Source organism: Panthera onca, chromosome E1 (assembly GCF_046562875.1).
Source record: "Panthera onca isolate mPanOnc1 chromosome E1, mPanOnc1 haplotype 2, whole genome shotgun sequence".
Taxonomy (NCBI): Eukaryota; Metazoa; Chordata; class Mammalia; order Carnivora; family Felidae; genus Panthera; species Panthera onca.
Window position 1 is genome coordinate 14,388,456 of NC_138352.1, and position 24,348 is coordinate 14,412,803.

The 24,348-nt window shown below is 55.4% G+C and overlaps 1 protein-coding gene across 1 annotated transcript in view; it reads left to right on the forward strand.

The window, feature by feature from the left end:
• Positions 1-24,348, forward strand: part of RPTOR (regulatory associated protein of MTOR complex 1) — a 331,619-nt gene that overhangs the window by 133,484 nt on the left and 173,787 nt on the right. The window contains exons 4-5 of the mRNA XM_081791320.1: positions 5,708-5,866; positions 17,769-17,915. Of these exons, the coding sequence (XP_081647446.1) occupies positions 5,708-5,866; positions 17,769-17,915 (306 nt within the window). The remainder of the gene's footprint in view (positions 1-5,707; positions 5,867-17,768; positions 17,916-24,348) is intronic.

Here is a 24,348-nt window from a genome sequence, read left to right on the forward strand (position 1 = left end):
CCCGGGGTCTGTCCTTGCGCAAGGAGGAGCCTGACGAGAAGGCGGGCACGCGGCACACGCACCGCTGGGGCCTCCGTAGCACAGGCGGCCGCCTGGTGTCATCGAGGGGCAGGCGGACGGCGCGGGGGCGACGGGTTCGGGGCCACGCTCTCCTTCGTCCAGCCACAGGGCAGCCTTTCTTTTCTCTTCCTCGCCCGCCTCCCGCAGAAGTTCCACACACGTGCCTGGCTGCGTCCTGAGGGTTGGACTTGGAGCCAGGATGCCGGCCACCGCGGGCCGCGTTGCAGGGACTGCGTGTCACCTCGTGTGCCTGCTAAAACGCTCTCCGTCTCCCAGGCGACTCGATGCTTTCTCTGCCGCTCCTGCCCTCAGACCCTGTGGCCGGGACCCAGGCATTGTGGTTTTGCCACCACGCTATGGCGTGGTGACATTTAATTTAGTGCTTCTCATTTCAGAGCCCTTAAAAATACTAATTAATTCGCATAAAACCCCAGGAGGCATATTATTCATCTCTGTGGTGCCTTTCATGCTCGTCTGTTAATGGTCCTTTTTGTGCCTAGGTGGAAAGCGAGGCTAAATCATCTGTTTGCAACCCCACAGGAGAAGACCTTGGTGGAGCCAAGGTCAGCGATAACGAGTCCCTGATTCTATGGACGTCTCTGAGGAACGTCAGCCGTGGCCTCGTGCGTGGCTTGGGAGAACAGCACTGCCCCGTGGAACTGATCTCGGGAGGGGTGGGTGGTCCTGCCCTGGAGCCGAACCCCGGTTTGGTCGCCGCCTGGGGGAGGGCAGACTGAGGAAGGCTGCGTGATGTGGCAGCAGGAGTGACGCGGGGGCTGCAGCGGGAAGCCCTTGTCCCGTCCCCTCGGAAGGCGCCCAGCGGCCTGGGGCTGTGACGCGGGCGCAGGCCCCACAGAGCCGGCAGCCTGCTGCTCCTGGGACCTGGTGTGAGGTCTCCGGGTGTGGCCTGGTCCTGTGTTGGGGTGCCTTGTCTTTGAGCAAACTCTTCACCTCTGCGCGTGGGGCTTTCTGTAGCCGGAGGAGCGAGGGAGCCACTGAGGAAGAATTCACAAATTTGGAGGCTCCCCGATACCTGGGGTTTAGTGTGGGCCCTGCCCCTCTGGTTGTCTCTGCCTCGCACGGGCCGGCTGCCTGGCCAGGACCGTGCTCTTGCGCCCGCGGCCGCGACTTCAGAAGCCTTTCTGACTCTGCAGCGTGTCCTGTTCTCTTTAAGGGTCGGTGGCTTTGATGCGCGTGAGCAGAGTCAGGCGTCCAGGGTGGCGAGCCGCGCTCCTGAACCAGGGGGCGCACGGCGCGTGTGAGCGTGACCTCCGGGGACCCGCCCGCCTGGCTGGGCTGTGGGCACGAGGCATCCCACCCTCTCCCCCTTCTGCCTGCGGCTCCGCGAGGCTCGGCTCTCTGGCGGGACGGTGCCCGGGAAGCCCGTTGGGGGCCCGTCGGGGCTGTGCGTGTGCTGCCGTCGCCGTGCGCCTGTGACGGTTCTAAGTGGGGGCAGAGGTGTCCTCGGTGGGCGTGATGGTCGACAGCGGGGATTACTGTTCCGCGTGTGGTGGCAGGAGGCCTCAGGAGAGAAGTGCCCGTGGGTCGGGGGGATGTACGTACGTGCGGTGAGATTCATTTCCTGTTTTCTTCACAGCGTCTAATAAAACCGCCACGGTCTCGGTCGGTGTCCTCGTAACGTAGCCCGGCAGAAGGGGCGGCGTGAGAGGGGTACGGCGCCCACCACCGCACCCCTGCCCTTGCTCTCCCAGCAGACCCTGCGTTCCCCAGAAGCTCCCCGCCACTGGCATCTGGTCCTCGCTGTGGTCGGAGAGGACGTCTGTCCCCGCGCACGGCCTCCTGCGAATTTGGGAACTCTTCCTTCGGTTCGATCCACAGCCGTTCTCTCACCCCGCTTGTGGAAATGCTGCTGCTGGGGAGAGGGTCTCGTGCATCTAAAGGCAGTGCCCCTGCGGCATGCATGGCCCCGGCCCCCAGGGGGTGGCTCTGTGCACACACGACCGGGCTTCCCTCCAGGGCGATGCCCTGTTGCCGCTCTCGGTAGTAAAGGGAAGTGTTTTCGGTCGCCTTGTGCTCACAGGGATAATAAGTCGCGAATTCAGAACTCCTTTCAGCACCCGTTGAAGTTGTCTTGTGACTCGGCCTCCATCTTTACTCTTCCCTACGTGAGCCGCCCAGAAGCCTTCCCGGAAACAGGAAGACTATGTGCCCGATCCGCACGGCCCGGAGCGGGACTCCGTGAGGCGGGCTCCTGCCCAAGGCCGCTGCCTCCCCTTCAGCCCGCGGGCCCGCCGCTGTGGCTCCTGGAGCTGAAATGTCCAGAGTACCTCCAGCTACTTCTGCCTGTCCGGCCAGGACGCACTTTTAAAGTACTGCTGTAACACACGTGCGGGTGTTTAATTTACGAAAAGGCCCAGATCAAAGCGTCTGCCAAGACGGGGAGGGGTTTGCTGCCCCGTGTGGTCGTCACAGCAGCCCTCAGTCACTGGATGGTCCAGACTCTGGGCCACGCTGGTCGCGTCACAGTGACTGGGGTGTTCACCTGGGTCCTGTGCTCCGTTGGGGGTTTCTTCTGGGGGTGGGGGTTTGGGGGATTTGAAAGTAGGCTCCACAGATTGACCCCATTCCTACCTGGTCTGCGGTTGTTTTTATGCTGTTCGTTTGCGGACTGAACTTCTAGATAGTTCTGCCTGTAACTCACTTTCCGATGGCACGGCGTGCTTGGGCGGATGTGGTTTTGGGGGATGTGTCCAAGTTATCTCGACGAGATGTTCCCTGTCTGCCCCAGAACTGGATTTCCATTTATCGGTTACCTTCATCTTGTTTTATGGGGCCAACGAAGATTCAGCTGGTTAGAGCGTTAGGACCCAGGACCCTGGCTCTGTCTCACTCTGAGCACAAATCCACGGTTCACCGATGGCAAATCAGGAACGTTGACGTTTATTATTTTCTTCACCGTTAAGCATGCAGATTCCAAATAGCAGAGTAGCAGGAATTAAGGCGAACGGGTAAGCGCCCAAAGACGTCTAGATACGCACTTCCTCGCAGTTCACTGGGATTCACTCGTGTCATGTCAGTAGCAGGAAGGACTCTCCGTTTTCCTTGTTTCATTACTAACGATAGAGGTCAGTGTCCGTCACATCAGTCCCTAATAACTGAGTGTGTTGTGCGCAGCCGTGGGAGGGACGTAGAGACGGAGCCCCATGCTGCCTGGCCTCACGGTCGGTGGGAACCACACGGTCACACACGGACGTATAACAAACGGCGTGTGTGAGCCAGAGAAAGAAGACACGGGCGCCCCTGCCCCGAGGGTCCCGGCAGGAGTCGTGCACAAGAGCTGGGTGCTTCCAGAACACGCGGGTGAGGATGCTGCCCTCTGCGTCCCGAGCCCCTGCTCCCACATGGACCATCTCCGTGCGGGCCAGCCCTTCAGAGCCCCCGCACGGGGGACCCACAGCCTCTGTCAGATTAGTTCACGCTGCCTTGGTGGTGAAAGTGAACTTGGAAACCTCGCGTACATGTGAGCCTTGTCTCGAGCCTCCTCTGTGACACCCTTACTTTACGAGGAGCATCCTGGCCCGTATGGAGGAGACATGGGAAGGGAAGGCCACGTGGCTGGACCCTGACCTGTGCCTCAGCACAGGGTTCTCAAACTGTCTGTGGAAGAACAGGGTCACTCCCCTTGGGTTAGTTTGCTTACAGGCGTGGGGAATGTGGACAATCTGGAAAAACTTGTGTTGTGAATTTCACCATCCCGAAGCTTTCATATTTATGCATCCGCTGATAACTTTGGGACCGCGAGATACAGCCTGTCTCCAAGGGTCTCGTGTGGTTGATTACAGACTACTCCCGTGTGCAACGGGCCGCGTGTCCCCGCTGGTTTCTTCACCTCGACGCCTCATTTTCCTTTGAAGGATCAGGAAGCCTCTTGTCCTTGGAAGCCGCATGCGGTCCTCAGGCCTTCTAGCTGCTTCCTGTCTCTGCTGCTCTCTCCCCGCTGCTCTTCGCACACAACGGGGATGCTTCCCCGGCAGCAGGTGCGCGGAGTGCTGTGCAGGCACGGGTGGCACCGGCCCGGCCCCGGCACTGTGTGTGCTCCGCGTTCTGACCGCTGCTTTCTTCGGGTGACGTCACCGTGTTACTTTTTATTTAGCTTTTCAAGTAAAGTTTTAAAAGTTCATCCAAGTAATAAACATACACGTTATTTTTAAAAGTCACCGCGTAATCCCTACCTAGCAGCAAACCCTTTTAGCTGTGTTTTTCTAGGAGATACGGCCGTCTTCTTACGGGGCATTCTTAACGCTGCTCTTCATTGACTTACCAATTTGGGGCATTGTTTTGACGTCCTCGTGTGGCGTTAGAGATTCCACGCACGTCACGTCCACTCCGTCTTCCGGTGTGGTTCTAGATTTACTCAGTCAGTCTTCACTGGGAATTCACCACCGAATGGATATGAAGTAGGCCCCTCGGGTGAGCCCCACATGCCCGTCTCCCAGCTTCAGCATCACCACATGGCTTCGTTTCTGCGCTTAGGTCGGCTGGGCATTAGAACTGGTTTTGCTGAAATAAAATCAGAAACCCAGGAGATGTGTGTCTGGGTATGACTGTGGGCTTTGTGGGGTAGCCCCTCCCCTCCGGCCTCCCCATTCCAATCAGACAGATCGTGGAGGGCGTCTGGGGGCGTGGGACGGCTGGACGCTCGTGGTTTCCGTGTCTCTGTGTTCCTGGCCCTTCTTGTGTGGTCGTGTCTCCATGAGAATGTCAGTGGCAGTTTCTTGGAAGCAGTAAATAGCCTGTTATATTTATGGGAAACGCATTGGATTTGGCGGTAAACTCAGGGAGAACAGATATACTAAGAATGTTGGTGCCAGGGCGCCCGGCCAGCTCGGTAAGTGTGCCACTCTTGGTCTCGGGGTCATGAGTTCGGTGCCGTGTCGCACATAGAACTTGCTTAAAAAACGATAAGAAGAGACTGTTGGTGTATCTACCCAAGTGGGAACATCTTTCTGTGTTTCAAGTCTCCTTCATGTTTTCCAGGAGAATTTTTAAAAATTTCCTCATCTGGGTTTTTTATGTTTCACGTCGTTTACTTCTGTGTGCTCGATCTTCTTTTCTGCTTTAGAAATGGGCGTTCCGTACGTTTATGTCCTGTAACTGTTCACTGTCGTGTGTATAAGGGCTGTTGATGTTTGTAGGTTCATTTTAGGCCCTGCTGATTCGGGGGGGCCCTTGGCCTCGATGGGTGAGGGTCCAGGCGGGAGCAGGTGGGGGCTGAGCCGGGCCGAGGTGGCGACGGGAGGGGCCGTCGGGGTCCCTCCTCTGTCTTCCTTTTCTGCCTGCGGTTCTCTTGCTGCCTTATGCTGCAGCCTCCTGCAGAGAGTTCTTCCGGAAGGATTGAGTGTTTCTGAGAAATACCTGGCATCCCAGCGGCGGTACGTTTTGCTCAGCGTGGCCGTGCGGCGGGCCTCTCCATCCCGTGGGACCGTCACGGTGGCTCCCAAGGAGCGTCTGGCGGGTGGGGGCACGTGCCCGGCAGCCTCTGAAAGAGCCGTCGCCCGCTTTCAGGGGCGGAGAAGCTCGGGCTCGCGTGTGCGGGGTCACGCGCCGCTCAGAGCAGGATGGGGGGTGCGTCCCGGGTGCTCCCGCGAATCCACGGTGAGTTTCTCGATTTCTTCTCCCGCAACAGGCCCGGTACAAGCAGAGCCTCGACCCGACCGTGGATGAGGTGAAAAAGCTCTGCACGTCTTTACGCCGAAACGCCAAGGAGGAGCGGGTCCTCTTCCACTACAACGGCCACGGGGTGCCCAGGCCCACCGTGAACGGGGAGATCTGGGTCTTCAACAAGGTAGGAGCTCCGTCCGAGGTCCTTGGGAGCCCCGCCCGTGTCTCCCTCTGCCACAGAACGTGTCCGCGTGGGAGCTCGGCCACGGGTCCCGTCCGCCCGTGGCTCCGCTGCTGTCCAGACCCTGCCTCTGCGGACCCGGATGTGGTCGGGCCGGACAGGGCGGCAGGCCCGCCGTGTGGCGGGGGCCCGCCGTGTGGCGGGGACCCGTAGGATCGTCTCCGTGTCAGCGGCGAGGCCTGGGCAGCAGGCTCGAGGTGCCGGCTCTCGTGCCCGCGTGGCGGGGCACCGTCTGGGCCACGCTGTCCGGTGTGGCCCTCGGGTGCGCTCTCCCCGCGGGAGGCAGGGCTCGCACGGTCGACACGGTTTCTCAGGTCAGGCGGAGTCTTCCTTAGAGAACCCGCGATTTCCTGAAGAAACAAAACGGTGCACGGGTTCCAGAGAGCGCCCACCATGACACCTGTGGACGCGGCCTCTGCTCTGCCCTCCCCAGGGCGGTGCTCCCGCCTCCGGCTCCTCCAAGGCGACACCCCTTCCGCCATCTTCCTGGCCGCGAGCGGCGAGTGTCGCGCCCACCCTGTGGTGGGGCGGCGGCTGCGTCCTCTCGGCTCACGCGGCGTGAAAGGCAGCGCCTGGAAGCGTGCAGGGTTCGACGCCACGTGGCCACCGCCGGTTCAGAAGACGCGCCTTCAGAGCCCCTGTGCCCTCCTCAAGTGCAGCCTCCCTTGTCCCCGCCAGGATCCCAGTGGATCTCGAGTTTACCGCGACCTCGCTTTCCTTTACGGTGTCCCCGCTCTCGTGTGGCTGTCCAGGCGTGTTGGTTCTGGGTGCGTTCTGGTTGACGAGACTGGGGTCCTTCTGTGCCTGCCCCTCTCGCTCTGTGTCACGCTCTGAAGACCGGTCCCTGCTGTCCCTTCCCGCTTCCCCCCCGGTCCCCTGCCTCTGGCTGTGGGGACGTCCCGGGACCTGCTTGGTGCCTCCTGTGCGGACAAGCTTCTGAGTGGTTCTGTCGTCTTCCTGTCGCACACTGCCCAAGTGTCTTCCGTTCCCCACCTTCTTCCCCAGACTGTGGTCAGGGTTTGTCCTTTCTGCGCGGTGTGGGGGCCAGCGCGGGTCTCCCCGGTGGCCGTGCCCTCGAGCACCCTCTGCCGTGCGTGCCGGCCGTGGGGGCTCCTCTGCTCGAAGTGCCAGCTCCTGCATCGGCCACCGGGGTTGCTGCGTCCTCTTCTCACCGATTTGAAGGAATCCCTCGTCTTCTGGACGGCAGCCCTTTGTCACTGTCAGGAATTGCGAGCGTCCTCCCTGAATCATGGCTTGGTGTCCCTTAACGGACAGGAGCTCTTTACGTCCAAGCGGTCAGCTTGGTCAGTCTTTCACCACGGTGCGGACGTGTTATGTCTTTAAGAAGACTTTCCTCATGCCAAGATTTAAAAAGTATTCTTTTCTTTTTTTAAGTTTTCATTTTTTATTTATTTTGAGAGAGACAGAGTGCAAAATGGGGAGGGGCAGGGTGACAGAGAGAGAGAGAGAGAGAGAGAGAGAGAGAGAGAGAGAGAATATCCCAAGTAGGCGCTGCAGAGTGCACACAGAACCCAACATGGGGCTCGAACTCACAAAACCGCGACACCATGACCTGAGCCAAAATCAAGAGTCGGTCGCTCACCTGCCCAAGCCCCCAGGCGCCCCCAAAAGTATTCTCTGTGTTCTTCCACAAGGGTTGTATTTTCGTCCATTATATTTAGGTCTCTAATCTACCTGAAACTGATTTTGTACATACTGTTATGTAGGAGCTCATATTCTTTTCCCCCCTCCAGTGGATACCTACCTGTTCCGTTACCGTTTAATGCCGTCTTTGAACGAGATCAAGTTTCCATAGTGTGTGGGCGTGTTTCTGAGCTCTGTTCTGCTCCATGGGTCCTGCCTCTGTGCCAGGAAACTATTTTAATGAGCGTAGGTTTCCAGTGATTCCTGGTGTTCGGGAAAGCGAATTCCTCCTCTTTGTTCTTGTTCAGTCGCGTCTTGGCTGTTCTTGGTGCTTTGATCATCCAGGAGACTGTTGAACCAACTTGTAAATCAGTGGATTAATGATGGGGGAGATTCAGCGTCTTTACAACGTTGAGTCTACCAAACTGTGTTCTTTTTTAGGTGTCTTTCAGTAGTATTTCATAATTTCATACAAGTTTGCATCATTTGGTAGATATATTCCTAGATTCTGTATATTTAAAAAAAATTTTTTTAACGTTTTTATTTATTTTTGAGACAGAGAGAGACAGAGCATGAGCAGGGAGGGGCAGAGAGAGAGGGAGACACAGAATCCGAAGCAAGCTCCAGGCTCTGAGCTGTCAGCACAGAGCCCGAGCAGGGCTTGAACTCACAGAGTGTGAGATCATGACCCGAGCTGAAGTCGGACGCTCAACCGACTGCCACCCGGGCACCCCGATTCTGTATATTTGTGATGTTATAAATGTTTACTGTAAAACCTGTGTTCTGTAAGGTTTTGCCAAGGAGTATGGAAAGGCTGTTGATTTTTGTACGTTAATTTTATGTTTATCAGTTTTGCTCTTCTCTTACCGTTTCTTATAATTTATCTGTACACACTTTTTTGTTTTCTTAGTAGATATTTGGTGGGTATAAAATAACAAATAACAAGGAACTTAGCATCGATTCTGTAGTATCATTTACTACAGAGAGCGTGTCCACGTGCTTCCGACCGTCTCAAAGCTGTGGTGTTTTTTTTTAGTTTTTTTTTTAAACATTTATTTATTTTTGAGACAGAGAGACAGAGCATGAACGGGGGAGGGGCAGAGAGAGAGGGAGACACAGAATCGGAAGCAGGCTCCAGACTGTCAGCCATCAGCCCAGAGCCCGACGCGGGGCTCGAACTCACGGACCGCGAGATCGTGACCTGAGCCGAAGTCGGATGCTCAACCGACTGAGCCACCCAGGCGCCCCTCACAGCTGTGTTTTAATAAGCAGTGTTTGTTGGTTTTGTTTGGGATCCAGGATCCTGTCCAGGTTACACACTGCCTCCGCGGATATAGGTCCTTCTTTGCGTTTTTTCCAAGTGAAATTATTTTATTATCGTCTTTTTGTAGTGGGTTACTATAGTTACACATTGGTCTTTTAATAAATTATTGTTACTAATAATCTTCAGTTTTTGGAGCAGTTTTAGTTTTATAGAGGAATCGAGAAGGAGACTTTGCCTGCACTCTCCCTGCCTCCCCCGCCCTCAGTTTCCGTTATTAAGGTCTGGCTTTGGTGTGGGACATTTGCCGCAGTTCGTGATCCAGTGTCGGTCCAGTGTCATTAACTAGCTTCCAATGCGGCATTGATCCAGCGCCATTCGCTAACGTCCATAGTTCACGTTAGATCACTCTGCGTCGTACGTGCTCTGGGTTTTGCCGGATACGTCATGGCACGCACTCACCGTTACGGTGCCCTGCAGGGTAGTCTGACTGCCCTAAGAATCCCGTGCTCTCCTGTTCGCCCCTCCTGCCTTGCCTCCCCTCCCCGCCCCTGGCAACCACGGCCGTCCACCGTCCCTGTAGGTTTACCTTTTCCAGAGTGACATTTAGTTGGGATCATACAGTGTAGCCTTCTAAGATTGGCTGTTTTCAACAAGGAGTGTGTTTCTGTGGCTTGGTAGCTCATTTCTCTTTACCACCGAGTAACGCTTCGTTATCTGGATGGACCACTATTGAAGGACATCTTGCTCGCTTCTGGTTTTTCTTGGCTGTTGTGAATAATGCTGTTATAAACCTGCGTGTGCGGGTCTTTGCGTAGATGTAAGGTTTATGCTAATTTGAGTAAATGCCTAGGAGTGCCATTGCCGGATCAGATGGTCTGTTCGGCTTTCTAAGAAATGGCCAAATTGTCCTCGGAGGGGCTCCATCAGTTCGCCTTCCCAGCAGCAACGAGAGAGAGTTCCTGGCCCTCCCCATCCCACCTCCCGCGTGTTGTTGCCAGTGGTTGGACGTCGGCCCTTCTCATCAGGTGCTATCTCATTGCTGTCAGTGTGCTATCAGCTGCTAGCTCACCGGTGCTATCTCGTTGTTGTTTCAACTTGCCTTTGCTTAATGACCTGCTGTGGAGTCTTCCCAGGTGCTTAGGGGCCATCTGTAGCCTTCTTTACCCGTATCTTTGGCCCACTTTTCAACAGGGCTGTTTGCTTAGTCACTTTTTAGAATTCGTGTTGTAGTTTGGATACAGGTCCTTTATCAGATGTGTGTTTTGTAAAGACTTCCTCCCCCTCTGTGACCGACTCCCGTTTCCATTCACTCAACAGTGCATGTTGTGTTGTCCATGAACCCAGACCCGTTTTCTCTACAGTGTCCCACATTCTAGTTTAATCTGGCTTTTTCATAAGTTTATATCACACTGGATCGAAAGCAAGACCAAACTTTGTGTGTCGTGCAAATAACTAGTCGTAAGAGCGCTGAGGGGGCCAAAGTACTAATCGGGGAACGGATTTTGAGACACGAGTGTTGCCAGAGGTGAAGAGGGACATCTCACAATGACAAATGGTTAGGTCATCAGAAATACGTAGGTGCTTGATAGGAGAGTTCAAAGTACATAGAGCAAGATTGCCAGGAGCAAAGAGAGGAAGCAACCAATCCATAATTCCGGTTGGGGCTTTGGATAACCATCTGTCAGTAATTGATAGGTTAAAACTAAGATTGATGGTTAATAGTTTTCTCACAAAGAAAACTCCAGACATAATGTATTTTTTCTAGTGGAGAAGAAATCAGTTACTGATAGAAAAGACTGGAACAGTACTGTCAGTCGCTGTGAATCAGTGAATGTAACGCCTGTGCCCAACGGCTGCGGGGTGCACGTGTCAGGTGCAGGGGGGTGTCCTCCGAGAATGGCATGTCTCCATGAGGTCTGAAGGACTGAAATCATACAGAATCTATTCTGTGACTACAGAAGTTGGCCTCGTAGCATATCTGGAAAATCCTCAAACATTTGGAAACTGAATGACTCGTGTCAAAAAAAGATATGACAAAGGAAAGGAAAGAAGAGTCCAGATGGAAGAATAATGAAAATAAGACTTGCCAGAATTTGCGGGATGCAGTTAACGCAGTGCACGCATGGAGACGTATGCCCTTAAATCTTTTTGCAGAAAGGCAGAAAGGTGTAAAGTTAAAATCTCAGTCTCTCCTTTAAGAGACTAGAAAATGATGAACACACTAAACTCACAGCAAGTAGAAGGAAGGAAGGAAATAACAGCACAAATCAGTAAAATAGAGAACGAGCAGTGGAGAGAGCTAACGTAGCTCGCTTTTTTTTTTTTTTTAAACTGACACGTCTCCAGCAAACAGATCAAGAGAACAGAGAGGACACAATCCACACTTAGAAATGAAAGAGCAGACGTCACCACCTATCCTACAGATATCAAATACACGAGGACATATTAACATTTTATACCATTAAACTTAAATTAGATGGGACATGCCTTACAAAATGTGACTTGTCAAAAGTGACCCAGGGGCACCTGGGTGGCCAGTCGGTTACTCTTGATTTCAGCTCGGGCGGTGGTGCCGCAGTTGTGAGATGGAACCCCGCGTCAGCTCTGGCCCCACATCTCCGTCTGTCTCTGCGCCTCCCCCACTCGTGCACGTGCACAGGTACGTGTGTGCTCTCTCTCTCTCTCTCTCTCAAAAAAACCCCAAAATCCCAGAATTAAATAGAAAGCCTGAATAGCCCTGTATCGATCAAAGAAATTGAATTTGTAGTTGAAATTCTACTTAAGGTTGACTCTTGGATGAATGGATATTTTTCTTTTTTTTTTTTTAACGTTTATTTATTTTTGAGACAGAGAGAGACAGAGCATGAACGGGGGAGGGTCACAGAGAGAGGGAGACACAGAATCTGAAACGGGCTCCAGGCCCCGAGCGGTCAGCACAGAGCCCGACGCGGGGCTCGAACCCGTGGACCGTGAGATCATGACCTGAGCCGAAGTTGGCTGCTCAACCGACTGAGCCACCCAGGCGCCCCTGGATATTTGTCTTTCAGTATCGTCTTACTAGCAAAATGTTTCCTGATTCGTGAAGCGTAAGGTGTACGGGTGGCGCCAGAACTGAGGAGCGAGTGCCCTGTGTCTGTACCGCATGCCCGCGCCGCCTACGCCAGGGACTCTGAGGTGCGGGTCGCGGACCCACAGCAGCAGCAGCAGCCGGGCCTTGGAACTTAGGAGAAATGCCGGCGATCGGCCCCACACGCTCCATAAATCCGGTTTTCAAATGGTACAGGGCAGCAGAGAAATCAGTTAAGATTTTATATCTCTTAACATCAAGGGAATCACGTATTTTTTTTTTTAAACCTTCAAGCTCTTATAAAGAAATAGTCCGAAGTCTTCCAGCGCTTCTGAAGAAACAGAATTTTTGCTGACGGTCTTCCTTCAACAAACAGAAAGTGCCAGAAATCCTCAGAAAAGACAAGTCAAGTTTACGATGAAATTACCAGCTTTGTTTTCTTTCTTTTTTTTTTTCTTTGCTGCTCTCAATATGGATAAAGTAACAAAACAAATGCTACAGGGGACCTGGCACAAATGTTGCTCTTTACAAATTATAAGTGTATGTTTTTGATAATTATGCATTGAAAGGCCTTTGTGATCCATTTTTCAGCAGGATCAGTAACGAACTGTACGTAAGGCAGAATAAGAATGTCACTGTTTCATGGAGACATGCAGGTTCAAAAACCAGTGACTTGTATTATTTAAATAATACTTATTTAGAATTACTCGGGGAGCGGTCGGTCATTTAACTGTAATCAAGGAAAGGCAGAGGAAGTGGCAGCAAAGCCACCGTGGCTTCGGCCTTACGGATTTGGAGGGACGGAAGTTTGCTCGTGGCTCAGGCTCCGGAGCTGCCGACCGCCGCACCCGGTGGTCAAGCCCCGTTCTTCGGCCCCTGCGGCGCCCGGGCCGGCCCCTCCCGCTCCTGGGCGGCCTCTGGAAAGAAGTCCTGTCCTCGGAGGACAGCCGCACGCATTACCCCACAGGGCGGGGACGCGGGATGACCGTCCAGATGCAGCCGCGGCTCTGTCTCTGGGCCCACGGGGAAGTGTGGCCCCGACAGCAATCCTGGAGGGCCCGCAGGAGGAGGCCACGTCAGTGTGGCTGGGACTTCTCATCCACACTTGGAGACTTTGGCAGAAGGTGCACCGAGCGTCTTCTCCGAAACGGGGACGGCTTCTCTGGAGGCGCGCTGCTGTCCCCGGAAACCCCACGCCCTTCACTCCCGGCCCTTGTTCTGCTGCTGCCTCTGCCACTGACTCGCCCGAGAAGACAGTCTGATGAAGCAAGGGGACTTTTTTTTTTTTTAATGTTTAATATAACCTGACAGATAAAATGGATTGTAATGAATAAATTGTCCGAACCCTATTTGTATTTCTTTGTCTGAAATGAAAACATGGCCTTGAATACATTTTTTCAAGAGAAAGGAGAGCGGCTCTGGTGAGGAATTCTCGCTACTTGTGGCTTTGATGGGGGGTGGAGAGCCAAGCCCTGCCTGAAAGCCTCGGGGTGCTCCGGGCGCCCTCTGTGCACGGGGGGGAGCCTTGCACTTGTGCAGCCCGTCCACGGTGGTTCCACCGAGACGACGTGGGAACGTGCCGTGGGACCAGAGAAACGGTTGTGCTCTGGATGCTGTTCTTCCACAGCTGTGTCTGCGATGGTGCAGGCCGCCCTTCGGGGGTTTGCAGGGCGGGAGCTCTGGCCTGAAGCTTGACCAGCCGCCCGGGGTCTTTCTGAGATGGGAATGAGATCTGCATGCTCACGAACTAATAAGACTTGGTTCTCAAAGGCCGTTTTCCTCAATGTGATCGAACGGCGTTGATTTTCTTCCTTCCCGGTGGGTGCACACTTCCACGTTTCTGCACACACAGCTAACGCGTAGGAGCCGGCCCCTCCTCAGAGGCAGCGTGGGTGCGTGTGCCGCGTGCAAGCCTCCCTCGGCGGTGGGCGTCCCCGTGGTCTGTCTCCGGTGAGAGTCCCTCCGTAACGAACAGTTGTGAAGCGGAAACAGTTTGGAGAGTCCGAGGTTTCTCGCGACGCTGCCCCCCTCGGATGAGCATCAGAAGATGGGGAAGGTTCTGGCCCCCAGAGGGACTGGGTGGCCGAGGACCCACTTGAAGCCTGTCATTGGCGGCCGGCGGTCACAGGGAGTGGAAGGAAAAATCATGGTTTCCTAGTACGTTAGAGCTACGGTATTTTAGCGAATTGCCATTAATTAACTTTGTATCTCAAACGTTTTTCAAGAAACTTTTGATTTGGGAGAAATACAAAGTTTAGATTTTAGCTCAGAAGGCAAGGCTTGAGAACACGGTCTGCTGAAATGTATCTTACGTCACGCCTCTGTGCTGTGTTGGGGCCTTGTCGGCCTGTCCCCGGAAGGCACCTTCCCGACGGTCAGGCGGATGAAGTGGTGACGGCAGTGTGGTCAGGACCCTGCCAGCTGTATTTGGCCGCTCCCCGCTGAGCCGAGGACGTTGTGGGCGGCAAATAAACCGCACACAGCGTGTTGCCGGCAGGTAACAACGCGATGAATTCCCGGGGGTGTGGGGATGTCCCTGCCCAGTTAAAGGGCTCTCTTTGCCCTTCCGCCCCCCACCCCAGCAGCGGGGGCTGCACGTCAGCAGGGGCAGGGTGGGTGCTGGGGAGCGGGCGCAGAGAGGGTCTCTCTTCCCCACCGTCCCCGGAGGCCCTCACGCACGTTCCGCTCCGCCCGTCGGAGAGCTTGCGGAAGCCTTCTTCTGCAGGTGGCGCGTGATGCCTGCCGGTTATAAATATTAGAAGGATGTGGGAGTGTATTATGGTAAACCCTGGAGATGACCCTTTTCCTTCCTCTTAACAGTTTGAGTGCGTCTTGTCTTCTCAGAAAACACAAGTAATTTCTGTTCTGAAGGATTCCAAGAGCACACAGGTACCAAAGGAGCAGGAGTAACACAGCTCTGTCCCTAAACGCGCACCTGCACCGCCCGGCCTGAGAAGACCACCCTTCGTGGTCCAGTGCTGTCCTTTCGGTGCCACTGATCTGGGCCGCCCGTCTCACGGACACGGAGTTCTCGTGGGCGGGGCAGCGCTCGGGTGCTAGCCGTTTGTGCGTCACACACACAGCCCTTTCCTTTTCTTCCCACAAGATGGGACTGTCGTCTGTGCGATGTTCTAAGACTCGCGCCTTCGAAATCATGGCAAGCCTGGGGTGTCTCTCTATGTCAGCACCCACCAGCCAGCTCAGTCTCCAAGCGGCGCACGGCTTGAAGTGCCGCGTGCCACAATGTGGATGTATGTGGGTCACTCCTGCGCTTACCTGGTGCAGAGGAGGAGGAGACAGAGCTAAGGCCAGCCGCCTCCTCCCTGGTGGCATTTAGATAGCTGGCAGGTTTTTACCAGCAAGAGTACCGTATGTCCTCGCACGTACATTTGTCCGTGCGGATGCAACTTTTCGTTGGATGGACACGTGCGAGTCAAAGGCTTGTACGTTTGAAACTTGCACGTGAAAGTGAACGGCTTTCTGAAAAAGCTTCCTTATTTACACGCCTGCCAACAATAAGCCGATGCCCTGTGGAACACCTGCTGATCTGTTCATCTTTTACATTTCTTTCCGCTCTGCTGGATGAAGACAAACGCAGAGGCAGATAGATGGTTCTCGCCGTAATCTGTGTTTCCACGATCCATCCAGAGCGTGAAGCTCTCTCCCCAGTCCTCCATCACACCCGCCGCTTCTGCGGGTTGCACGTTTGTATCCTTTGCCTGTTCGCGTGTTCCTTGTTTCGTCTTCACTGGTCCGAGCAGAAGCTCATACACACGCGCCCTCCAAACATCCTGTCACGTGCGCGGTGCCCACTGTGTTCTCGAGTTGCTTGTCATTGGTGTGTGGCTTATCAGATTTATATAATTTTTATCTTACTGTATTTCTCTTTAAGTCTTCTAAGTTTTGTGAATTAAGAGGCCTTTCTTGCACCAAAATAAGTAAAAACCTTTAATTCTGTTTTTATGTTTAGTTTTAAAATCTATCTAGGGGTGCCTGGGTGGCTCAGTCAGTTGGGTGTCCGACTTCGGCTCTGGTCATGACCTCGTGGCTCGTGAGTTCCAGCCCCATGCTGGGCTCAGAGCCTGGAGCCCGCTTCGGATTCTGTGTCTCCCTCTCTCTCTGCCTCTCCCCCACTCACGCTCTCTCTCTCTCTCAAAAATAAATAAACATTAAAAAGAAAGAAAAATCTATCTAGATTTTTTTTGTACATAGAATCTCAGCAATATTGAATGGCTAGTTAGATTTTACAGTATCGCGTACTGAATCGTTCATTCTTCACGGAGTTAAAATGCCACCTTCGTTATAATTATATATGCGGGTCTATTTCTGGACCTTCTCTGTTGATTTGTTTTTCTCGTCCTCCCTAATACCATCCTGTAATTACCATAGATTTATAGTATATTTAATATCTGCCAGTGCGAGTCCCTGCTCGTTATTCTTCCTTTAAAAATGGTGTGTTTTTTGTTTTTTTTTTTTGCGCTATTCTTGTGCATTTCTCTCTGCGCTAACTTTAGAACCAGCTTGTCAAATGCCATCAAGGAACACTCCCGCTGGTATTTTGATCGGCCGTGCACTCACTGCATAGATTCGTTAGGGAAGCGCTGACATCCGTAGTATCTTCCGGCGAGAGTATTTAGAGACGGCGTTTCCAGCGTTCTCTCACGTAGTGCGGTGACGACCGGCAGGCCAGCAGAGGAGGGCGGGGTGGCGAGGCGACGTGGCACAGGATGTGTGTGCCCCTCCCGGGGTCCAGGTGTCTGCTCCCTCGCGCACACACACCTGTGTCCCCGGACGTGGCCTCGTCCTGCGATCGACAGATCTGGTGCTACGCTGTGTGCGTCGAGAAAGCCTCCGCCGGCCACCCTCGTGACAGACTTCCCTCGGGCCTCTGGTTTTCTGTCCTCCGTCCTGTTTTCCTGTTGCGTTTAAACAATCCTCCTGGCGCTACCAGAGCCCACGTTTGTGGCTCCACTGTGGGAAACACGGCCACCTTCACTGTCAGCGTGCAGAGTTGATTCCTGCCAGCATCACCACTCACCTGTCCGTGCCGAGGAAGGGCGAATAAGCGAAGGTGTTCCGTGCAGAAGAATTGCTTAAACGGGTTGCCTTTGAGTGAGACTTGTGACCGTCTCTCTAAAGATGAGGAACGTCCTTGTCTGCGTTTACCAGTAATCACTGCAGTGTTTTCGAGTACTGAGCGGTACAGGCTGTCCAGAAAAATATTGCTCTTAGCAGATTCACGTTAATAAGTTACTGTTGTGTGATTTTGCAAAATCAGAGGGCCGAATCCACTTGTGTCCCCTCAGTGTGATTGTTGAAACCATCTGGAGGTTTAAGTGCTTACGGGTGTCTCTGAAGCAGAAGGTGCCGTGGGGAAAACACGCACGTCGGAGGGGCCTCGGCAGCTCCCCAGAGCTCATCCCCCTGACAGGCGGGGCGCGCAGCAGTCCCATAAGCACACCCGGAAGCTACGGAGGCAACTGGTGTGCACGCGCATCCTTTAAGTTTGCAAGAGGAGGCTGTGGTTTGGGTCCCAGGGGCGGGAGCAGAAGGTAAACGCCAGAGCCGGTGTGGTAGGACACAGGCAGGGGAGTCCCGCTGCGGGGAGGGGCTCGCGTTCCCAGGACACGGCCAGCCGCTGGCACCCGCAGGGGAGCTCGGGGGCGGGGCCCTAGACCGCGACGGCCGCCCGGCACTCGCGCCCCCAGGCAGGTGGCGGGCGGCTGTTACTTGCAGCGTGTAGAAGCAGCAGCTCGAGACTGCCCCGACCACCGGGCCCCACGTGTCCTACCTTCCTCGTGGCGCGGGTGTGGGTTGGCGGTCCAGTCCGGGAGGCCTCACTCCCACGCGCCCCGTGTTTTGTTTTCCAGAACTACACGCAGTACATCCCCCTGTCTATCTATGACCTGCAGACGTGGATGGGCAGCCCGTCAATATTCGTCTACGACTGCTCCAACGCCGGCTTGATCGTCAAGTCCTTCAAACAGTTCGCCCTGCAGAGGGAGCAGGAGCTGGAGGTGAGGCCCTCGCGCCCCCGACCGGTGTCCGCTGCAGGCCGGGGAGCCTGTGGGGGTGGGGGCCGGACTCTCCGCGGGTCTCCCCTCGTTCTCCCACTGGGAGGGCTGTCCCAGCGCTCCGGGCAACGTGGGACATTCGATGACAGAGCTCGGGAGGTCCTCGGCACAGACTTACGGGCGTATTTTTAACGTCTCATTTTACTTGGTGTCATTAAAAATTTTTTTTTAATGTTTATTTTATTTTTGAGAGAGAGACAGAGACAGAGTGAGCAGGGGAGGTGCAGAGAGAGAGGGAGACACAGAGTCCAAAGCAGGCTCCAGGCCCTGAGCCGTCAGCACAGAGCCGGATGCGGGGCTCGAACTCACGAACCGTGAGATCATGAGCTGAGCCGAAGTCGGACGCTCAGCCGACTGAGCCACCCAGGCGCCCTGCTTAGTGTCATTTCGAATGTGACCATTAGTTAAGTGCTGACATTTCTAGAGTTGGTTTGTGCTCCAGTGGCCTCTGCCTCTGGGATAAATGTTAAAATAAAGCAGATTTTAGGAGAAACGGCCCCATATCTGGGCATAGCCATCAGTTCTACATCTTTGTTATTGTCCCTGTTGTGTGTGTGTGTGTGTGTGTGTGTGTGTGTGTGTGTGTGTGTGTATGCACAGTTGTGGTTGCATGTGTGCACACGTTTGTGCACATATGTGCATGTGTGTGCATGTGTGCTCGTGGTTGTGTTTGTGCGGGGTTGTTTGCGTGTGTGCATGGCTGTGTGTGTGCACGTGTGTGCTCAGTGTGCATGTTGTGTTTGTGCGCGCGTGTGCGTGTGTGTGTGTGTGTGTGCGCGCACGCAGAGGAGCTGGGAGAGCCAGTACAGCGCTCTGCTCGCGAGCAGACATTTCACTTGGTTGTTTTAGTTAATATTTGATGTTGGACCAAACAGTGAATTCTGAAGGGAAATTGTGGAGGCATTTTCAATTAAGAGACCTTCATCCCGTGGCCTGCATGCGAGTGTAGGAATAGAATATTCTGCAGCCTCGAGGGGGTCATGAATTCTGATTGGTTGCGGTGCAGGAAATTCTCAATTCCGGAGCAAAAATGGTCCTGAGTACATGTTTCCTCCAGCCTTTTTGGGTCGATTCAATTTTAATGTATTGTTGTGCTTTTCGTGCTTCATCAGAGGATGTGGCAGAAATAATCAGCAATAACATCTGAAATTCTGCGTGGTAGGATTTACAATGAACATGTCACACACTTGAATATTTTATATTTATAAATCGAGTCCCTGTGCAGGGCATCGCACAAGAGAGACTGGTAAATGCAGTGCCCTTTGACCTCGAAGGTAGAGTCCCGCCCCTCAAGTCCTGAACTTGCATTTCTGTGATAAGAGCGGGGGCGGGGGGACCGCGTCTTGTGTTGTCTGATCGCTACCTTGTGTTTAGGCCCTTCACCCACGTCTACCCAAGGGACGGCTTATCCCATGAGCGCTAAAGTCTCGTCAGGTAATGAATATGGCAATAAAAGGTTTTCTTTTTACATTTAAAATATGTAAGTAAAAATGCCAGAGAATGCTGCCCGATTTTTATCCCAATTCACAAGCTTCAGGGCGGTTAAGGAGGGCGGACCGCCGGCCTCAGCCCATCGCGGCGCGGCGGGCGCAGCCGGGGCGCGGACCTCGCCGCACCGTGCGGGTCCCCTCTGCCGGTTCTGTCATGTTCTCTGCATGTCGCCACGGCTCACGCAGCCTCAGAAACCGTTCATCTGGTTGAGCGCGACAAAAAAGATGTCCACGCGTCTTTTCTGGGGGAAAAAGCGTGTGATTGACTCACTCCTCCCGGGGGAGAGCAAACGAGAAATACGCTATGTGAGGTGCTGGCTCCGTGGCAGCACCAGGTCGCGCCGCGTGTCTTGCGATCAGCTCTCCTACGTGTGTTCTCTCCCCTAACGTCCGCGTGCTGAGTCTCGCGTGTTGCCGCCACACTAACTACGGCTGGCCGCTGTCCAGCTGGCCTCTCGCGTAAACAGCAGCAAGTCAAATGATAAAATTGGCTCCCACCTAATATCTTAATGTTTGTTTTAGCCGTTTCATCGGATGCTGGACAAACAGAAGTCCTCTGTAGCCGCTTCGCTTTATTCTTCTGAGAAATTCTTACCTCCTCTTCCATGGTTCAAGTGCCGTCAACTTACAGTAAGCACACGGCAGGCGTTTTACGGGGTAGATGGTGATGTGTGAGCTAAGAGACGTAGGCAGGTAAAGTGGTTTGTGCCAGTGTTGAAAGGGCAGAGGGTCGGACGATCGCATGGAAGGCAGGGAGATGGCGGCTCGGGCCGGGGCGCCTCGGCGGTGCACGCAGTGGTGCAGGGGGGAGGGCGGTCGTCGGCTCTCACACTGGCCGTGGCCCCATCTTGTGGCGGGACCGGGAGACCCCCCCCCCCGCCCCCGAGGAGTGCGACAGGTGCAGGGGGCGGCACCTCCCGGGAGAGCACGGCACCAGCACGGCTCAGAGCCGGAGGCTGGTCACAGCCGGAAGGACACACCCTCCGTCACTCGGGCATCTTCCGCACGTGTCATTGTGTCACGTTGCTTTGCGACTTGAAAGTTAGAGAAAGTCTTCAAACCCCTCTCCTTTCAATGTCTCTTCACGAGAAGTATTTTTAGGATTGCCAGATTAGCATATGGCAGGACTTGAAAGATCAGGCAGTCCGGAGGCCAGTGGTGGGGGAACGGAGCCTGGCGCCACACCTCCCGGCCAGGGCCCCGCGCCCGTGGCCTTCTGGTTCCCCCAGCGAGCATCTCTGTCGATGCAGACGGTATGCTTGTGCTGGCACTGCTTGATTCACAGATTTGAGGTTATCTGTGGGCTTTCTGCTATCATACAAACCAAAACAGAGCTGCCGTCACTTCTATTTAAAGAAGTGGAGAAATTATGTTGAGTTTTGGTGGTAAAGACGCGGGGTAGCTCTGAGTCCCGTTTGCTGTGTGCATGAGTGAGTTCTAAAGAGCGCCAGCGGGGGGGGGACCACCAACCACCGCCCCCCCCCCCCCACCCCCCGCCGGCCGTCTCCCCACGGCCCTCGCGTCATGTCCCGGTTTGGGGTTTTCTGTGTTTCGTAGCCTTTGCAGATTGAAACAACAGCTGTGTGTTTTTGCTTCTGGCTTCATCAGGAATCAGTCACATCTATGGTTTCGTAGCTCTGCCACGTTGACTTTTACGGCAGCCCTCCGTTCCCTGCCTGTGACGGAGCCCCGGGCTTTGTGTGTCGGCCGCTTCTAAAACGTGACCGACGTCAAGCCTTGACTCCTTGACCGCATCCACGTAAACACCTCATTCGGTGGCTAAATCGGGTGCTGTGGTTTCCGTTTGCGTAACGGTTTTTGTTTGCTTCTTGGATCTTCCTGGAGACTTTCTCTTTTCTTCTTGACTTAGCTCTTTAGCGTTTCCCGGGTTCCCAGATTGGCTGGGATTGCGTCGCGTCTCGGAATGTGCCTGGCCTGGAGGGTCTTCCTCCCCGGCCCCCCGCTCCTCGAAGGCGCCTCCCGGAGCCGCCGTCCTGGGCCTCCCTTCATTGGGAGCAGCCACTGTTTTCCAGACCCCCCCCGCTGCCTCTTCCTTGGTTTTTCTCCTTCCTTCTGGTAGGGCCGACTCTCAGGTCACGACCTGAGGAAGGATGCGCGGGGTGAGCTTTCCCAGCCCTTCGGTGTCCGCGTCTGGATGCTTCCGGCGGGAAGGCAAAAGCAGCTCACTGTTGGTTTGCAAACACGTAGCGCTTGGTCGTCGTTGGGAGGGCCTGGGAGGCCCGCAACAACGTTACTCACGTGCGGTCGGGGGCGCAGGCCGCTGTCACCCTCCGCTCTGGCACCCTAGGCCGGTGGTGTTTTCTCCTGACGGTTGCGGCGTGCGGTGCGTGAGGCGGGAAGAGGCGGGGCACCCCTGCCCGGCGGACCTCCCTTCTGTCTGTGGCTGGCGCTGGGTGCCCGGCCCCCGCCGTGGTTGGGGGCGGTGGGCGGGAACGGAGTGGGGGACGAGCGTCTGCAGCGCTGTCGTGTGCGAGAGGCCTGTTCCCGCTCGGCCCGGAAGACGCCCGGGAGGCAGGTGAGTGCACGGGCGTCCGGGGGCGGGAGCCGCAGCGCCCCTTCTCCCGGGGACAGGTGGGGCTGAGCCACGTGCCCGCCTCGGTCCCGACCGCCTGTCCTCCTCGGCGTGGGACCGCCGCTCGGGTGGTTCTAGGTGGCGGCCGCGGCGGGGGCCGCGAGCATTTCCCCGGGAGCAGCGGCCACGCGCCGGGACGCTTCCCGCACCGCTCGGTGTGGCGCCGGGCGGCGCCACGTCTTGTCTTCCCGCTCGCCGACGCCCTGCGAGGCTCTTCCCGCGACGCCTCCGAGTAAACCCTGATTCTGCCCTCCGTCCTCTGCACGGTCTGTGCGACCCGTGCCGCCGGCTGCCACCGGCCCGCGGAGACCTGCCGCACGGACGCCCGTGTTCGTGGCGAGGAACAGACTTGCTCCTGCAGCATCACCGAATCCACGGTGACGGGACCTCCCGACGATCTTCCATTCGAAACCCCGCATGTGAACGTCATCCTCACGTATCCATCGCTGCGACTAAACCTCACGTCAGGCAGCTAAACTAAGTGATTCTGACGAAAAGCGACTAACACCAGAATCTTCACGTCTCCTCAGGACACGTTAGTTACGCGTGCATGCGCACAACTGACGCGCCCTGTCCCGAGGTCTCACTGTCCTTCGCTGCTGCCGGAGACAGACATTGTGTGGACGCCCGTGGCCTCCCCAGCCAAGTCTGCGGTCCGTGCCAGGGTCATATTCGTGGCGCCCGCGGGTGACCCCCAAAACCACAGGTTAGTTCCCAGCTTGCCCGGAGAGAGGCACGTGTCGTGACTGCCATTCGCTGCCTGGAATCTGCTCTCCAGGCACTCGCCACGGGCACGCCGGGCGCTTTGGGATACGGCCCCGCCGTGTAGCTTCTGCGTGGCTCGGGGCGCGTCCGGCTCCAAGGCTCCAGTCGCCCCCGTCGCCCCCAGTCCGGCTGCGGAGGAACCAGAAGGCGGTTACCTGATAACTGCGTCAACGTTGTCCTTTAGGCTTAAAATGATGCTGATTTGTGGGTTTGTAAACGGCATCCCCTTCTTTTCTCAGTTGCCTCCATTTCCCCAGGTACTAACTTTTCTCTTAGGTTTACGTGGACTGTTGTGTTCGATGCTACAGGCTTGAGAGGACTCTGTGCCATCTGCCAGGAGGAATGGAGAGAAACCGCCGTGTGCTCGTGTTCGTGGGCGGAAATCGTCAGGGGAAGCGGCCGGGGCTGGGCTGTCCGTGGGGCGAGGTCACCGGGCGGGGGCGTTACATTCCTGGGCTGCCGTGGGCCACACTCGCTGCTCTGCCCTGCTTCACCCAGGTTCGTCAGTAACTCTGTCTAGCGAAGAAGGTGCCAGTGCTTTCTGTGGAGGGCCGGTGCGGCTGCTCAGCACACAGCTGAGCCCCGGGCTGTCCTGATGACAGGTGTCCCGGTGAGCCCGCATTTCCAGCCCACGCCACGCGAGGCTATGGCCGGTGATCCCCCTTCCCCTCTGCGTCTCTGCACACACTCTGGACGGTTTCATGCCCTTTTCCTAATGACAGCTGGCCAGGTTCACCCCTCTCCTCCGTGCCTTGTACTTTATGCACGGTAAGCAGTAAGAATTCACGACAGCAAAGGTTTTCAAAACAAGGTGTTAAAGAAACGTATATATACCTGGTATTCACTCTCGAACACAGAACAGAAGAGAATTTCACTTGTAACTTAAAAAGAAATTCTGCCATTTCAACTGTTTATAGGAGGGTGAGGAGGGGCTCATCTAAAAAGAAATCCAGCAGAAGCCCCTCTAATTGGGATTCTCACCTGGCTGGGGAGACGAGTGGCCTCCATCATGGACATAAAGGACCCAGTAGGGCAGGCCGGCCCTCTGGCTCTGGGGGGCTGCCCAGAAGGGGGGAAGGCTCGTGGGGAGGCAGCCTCAAGGGCATTGGACGGTCGCTGCCAGCAGGCCCGGGAAACGAGGGGCCGTGTAGGGTGGGGAGGGCTGTCTGGGGAGGCGCTGAGCAGAGCTGGGCTCCCCGGGCCGAGGCCGCGGCTGCTGGCCAGTGGATACGGCTCCCGTTCACTCGTGCCGCGTGTGCTGTTTGCAGAGTGTTTTGTACGCCACCCTGTCGACAGCCTGTATGACGGGAGGAGCTCCCCGGGGCTGGGACCCGTGCCCCGTTCCTCCTGTGGGGTGTGTGGGAAGCTGGGCTTCTCACTCGGCAGCTTTTACGTTCCTCGCCCATAATGTGAAGGTCTGGGGAAAAAGGGAAGTGATTTCTCTGCGCGAAGAGTTTCGGAGCCCTCGCGGCTGAGGGTGTCAGGCCTCCCCCTGGGCGAGCGAGTGTGTCTGTGGTCACTCATCTTT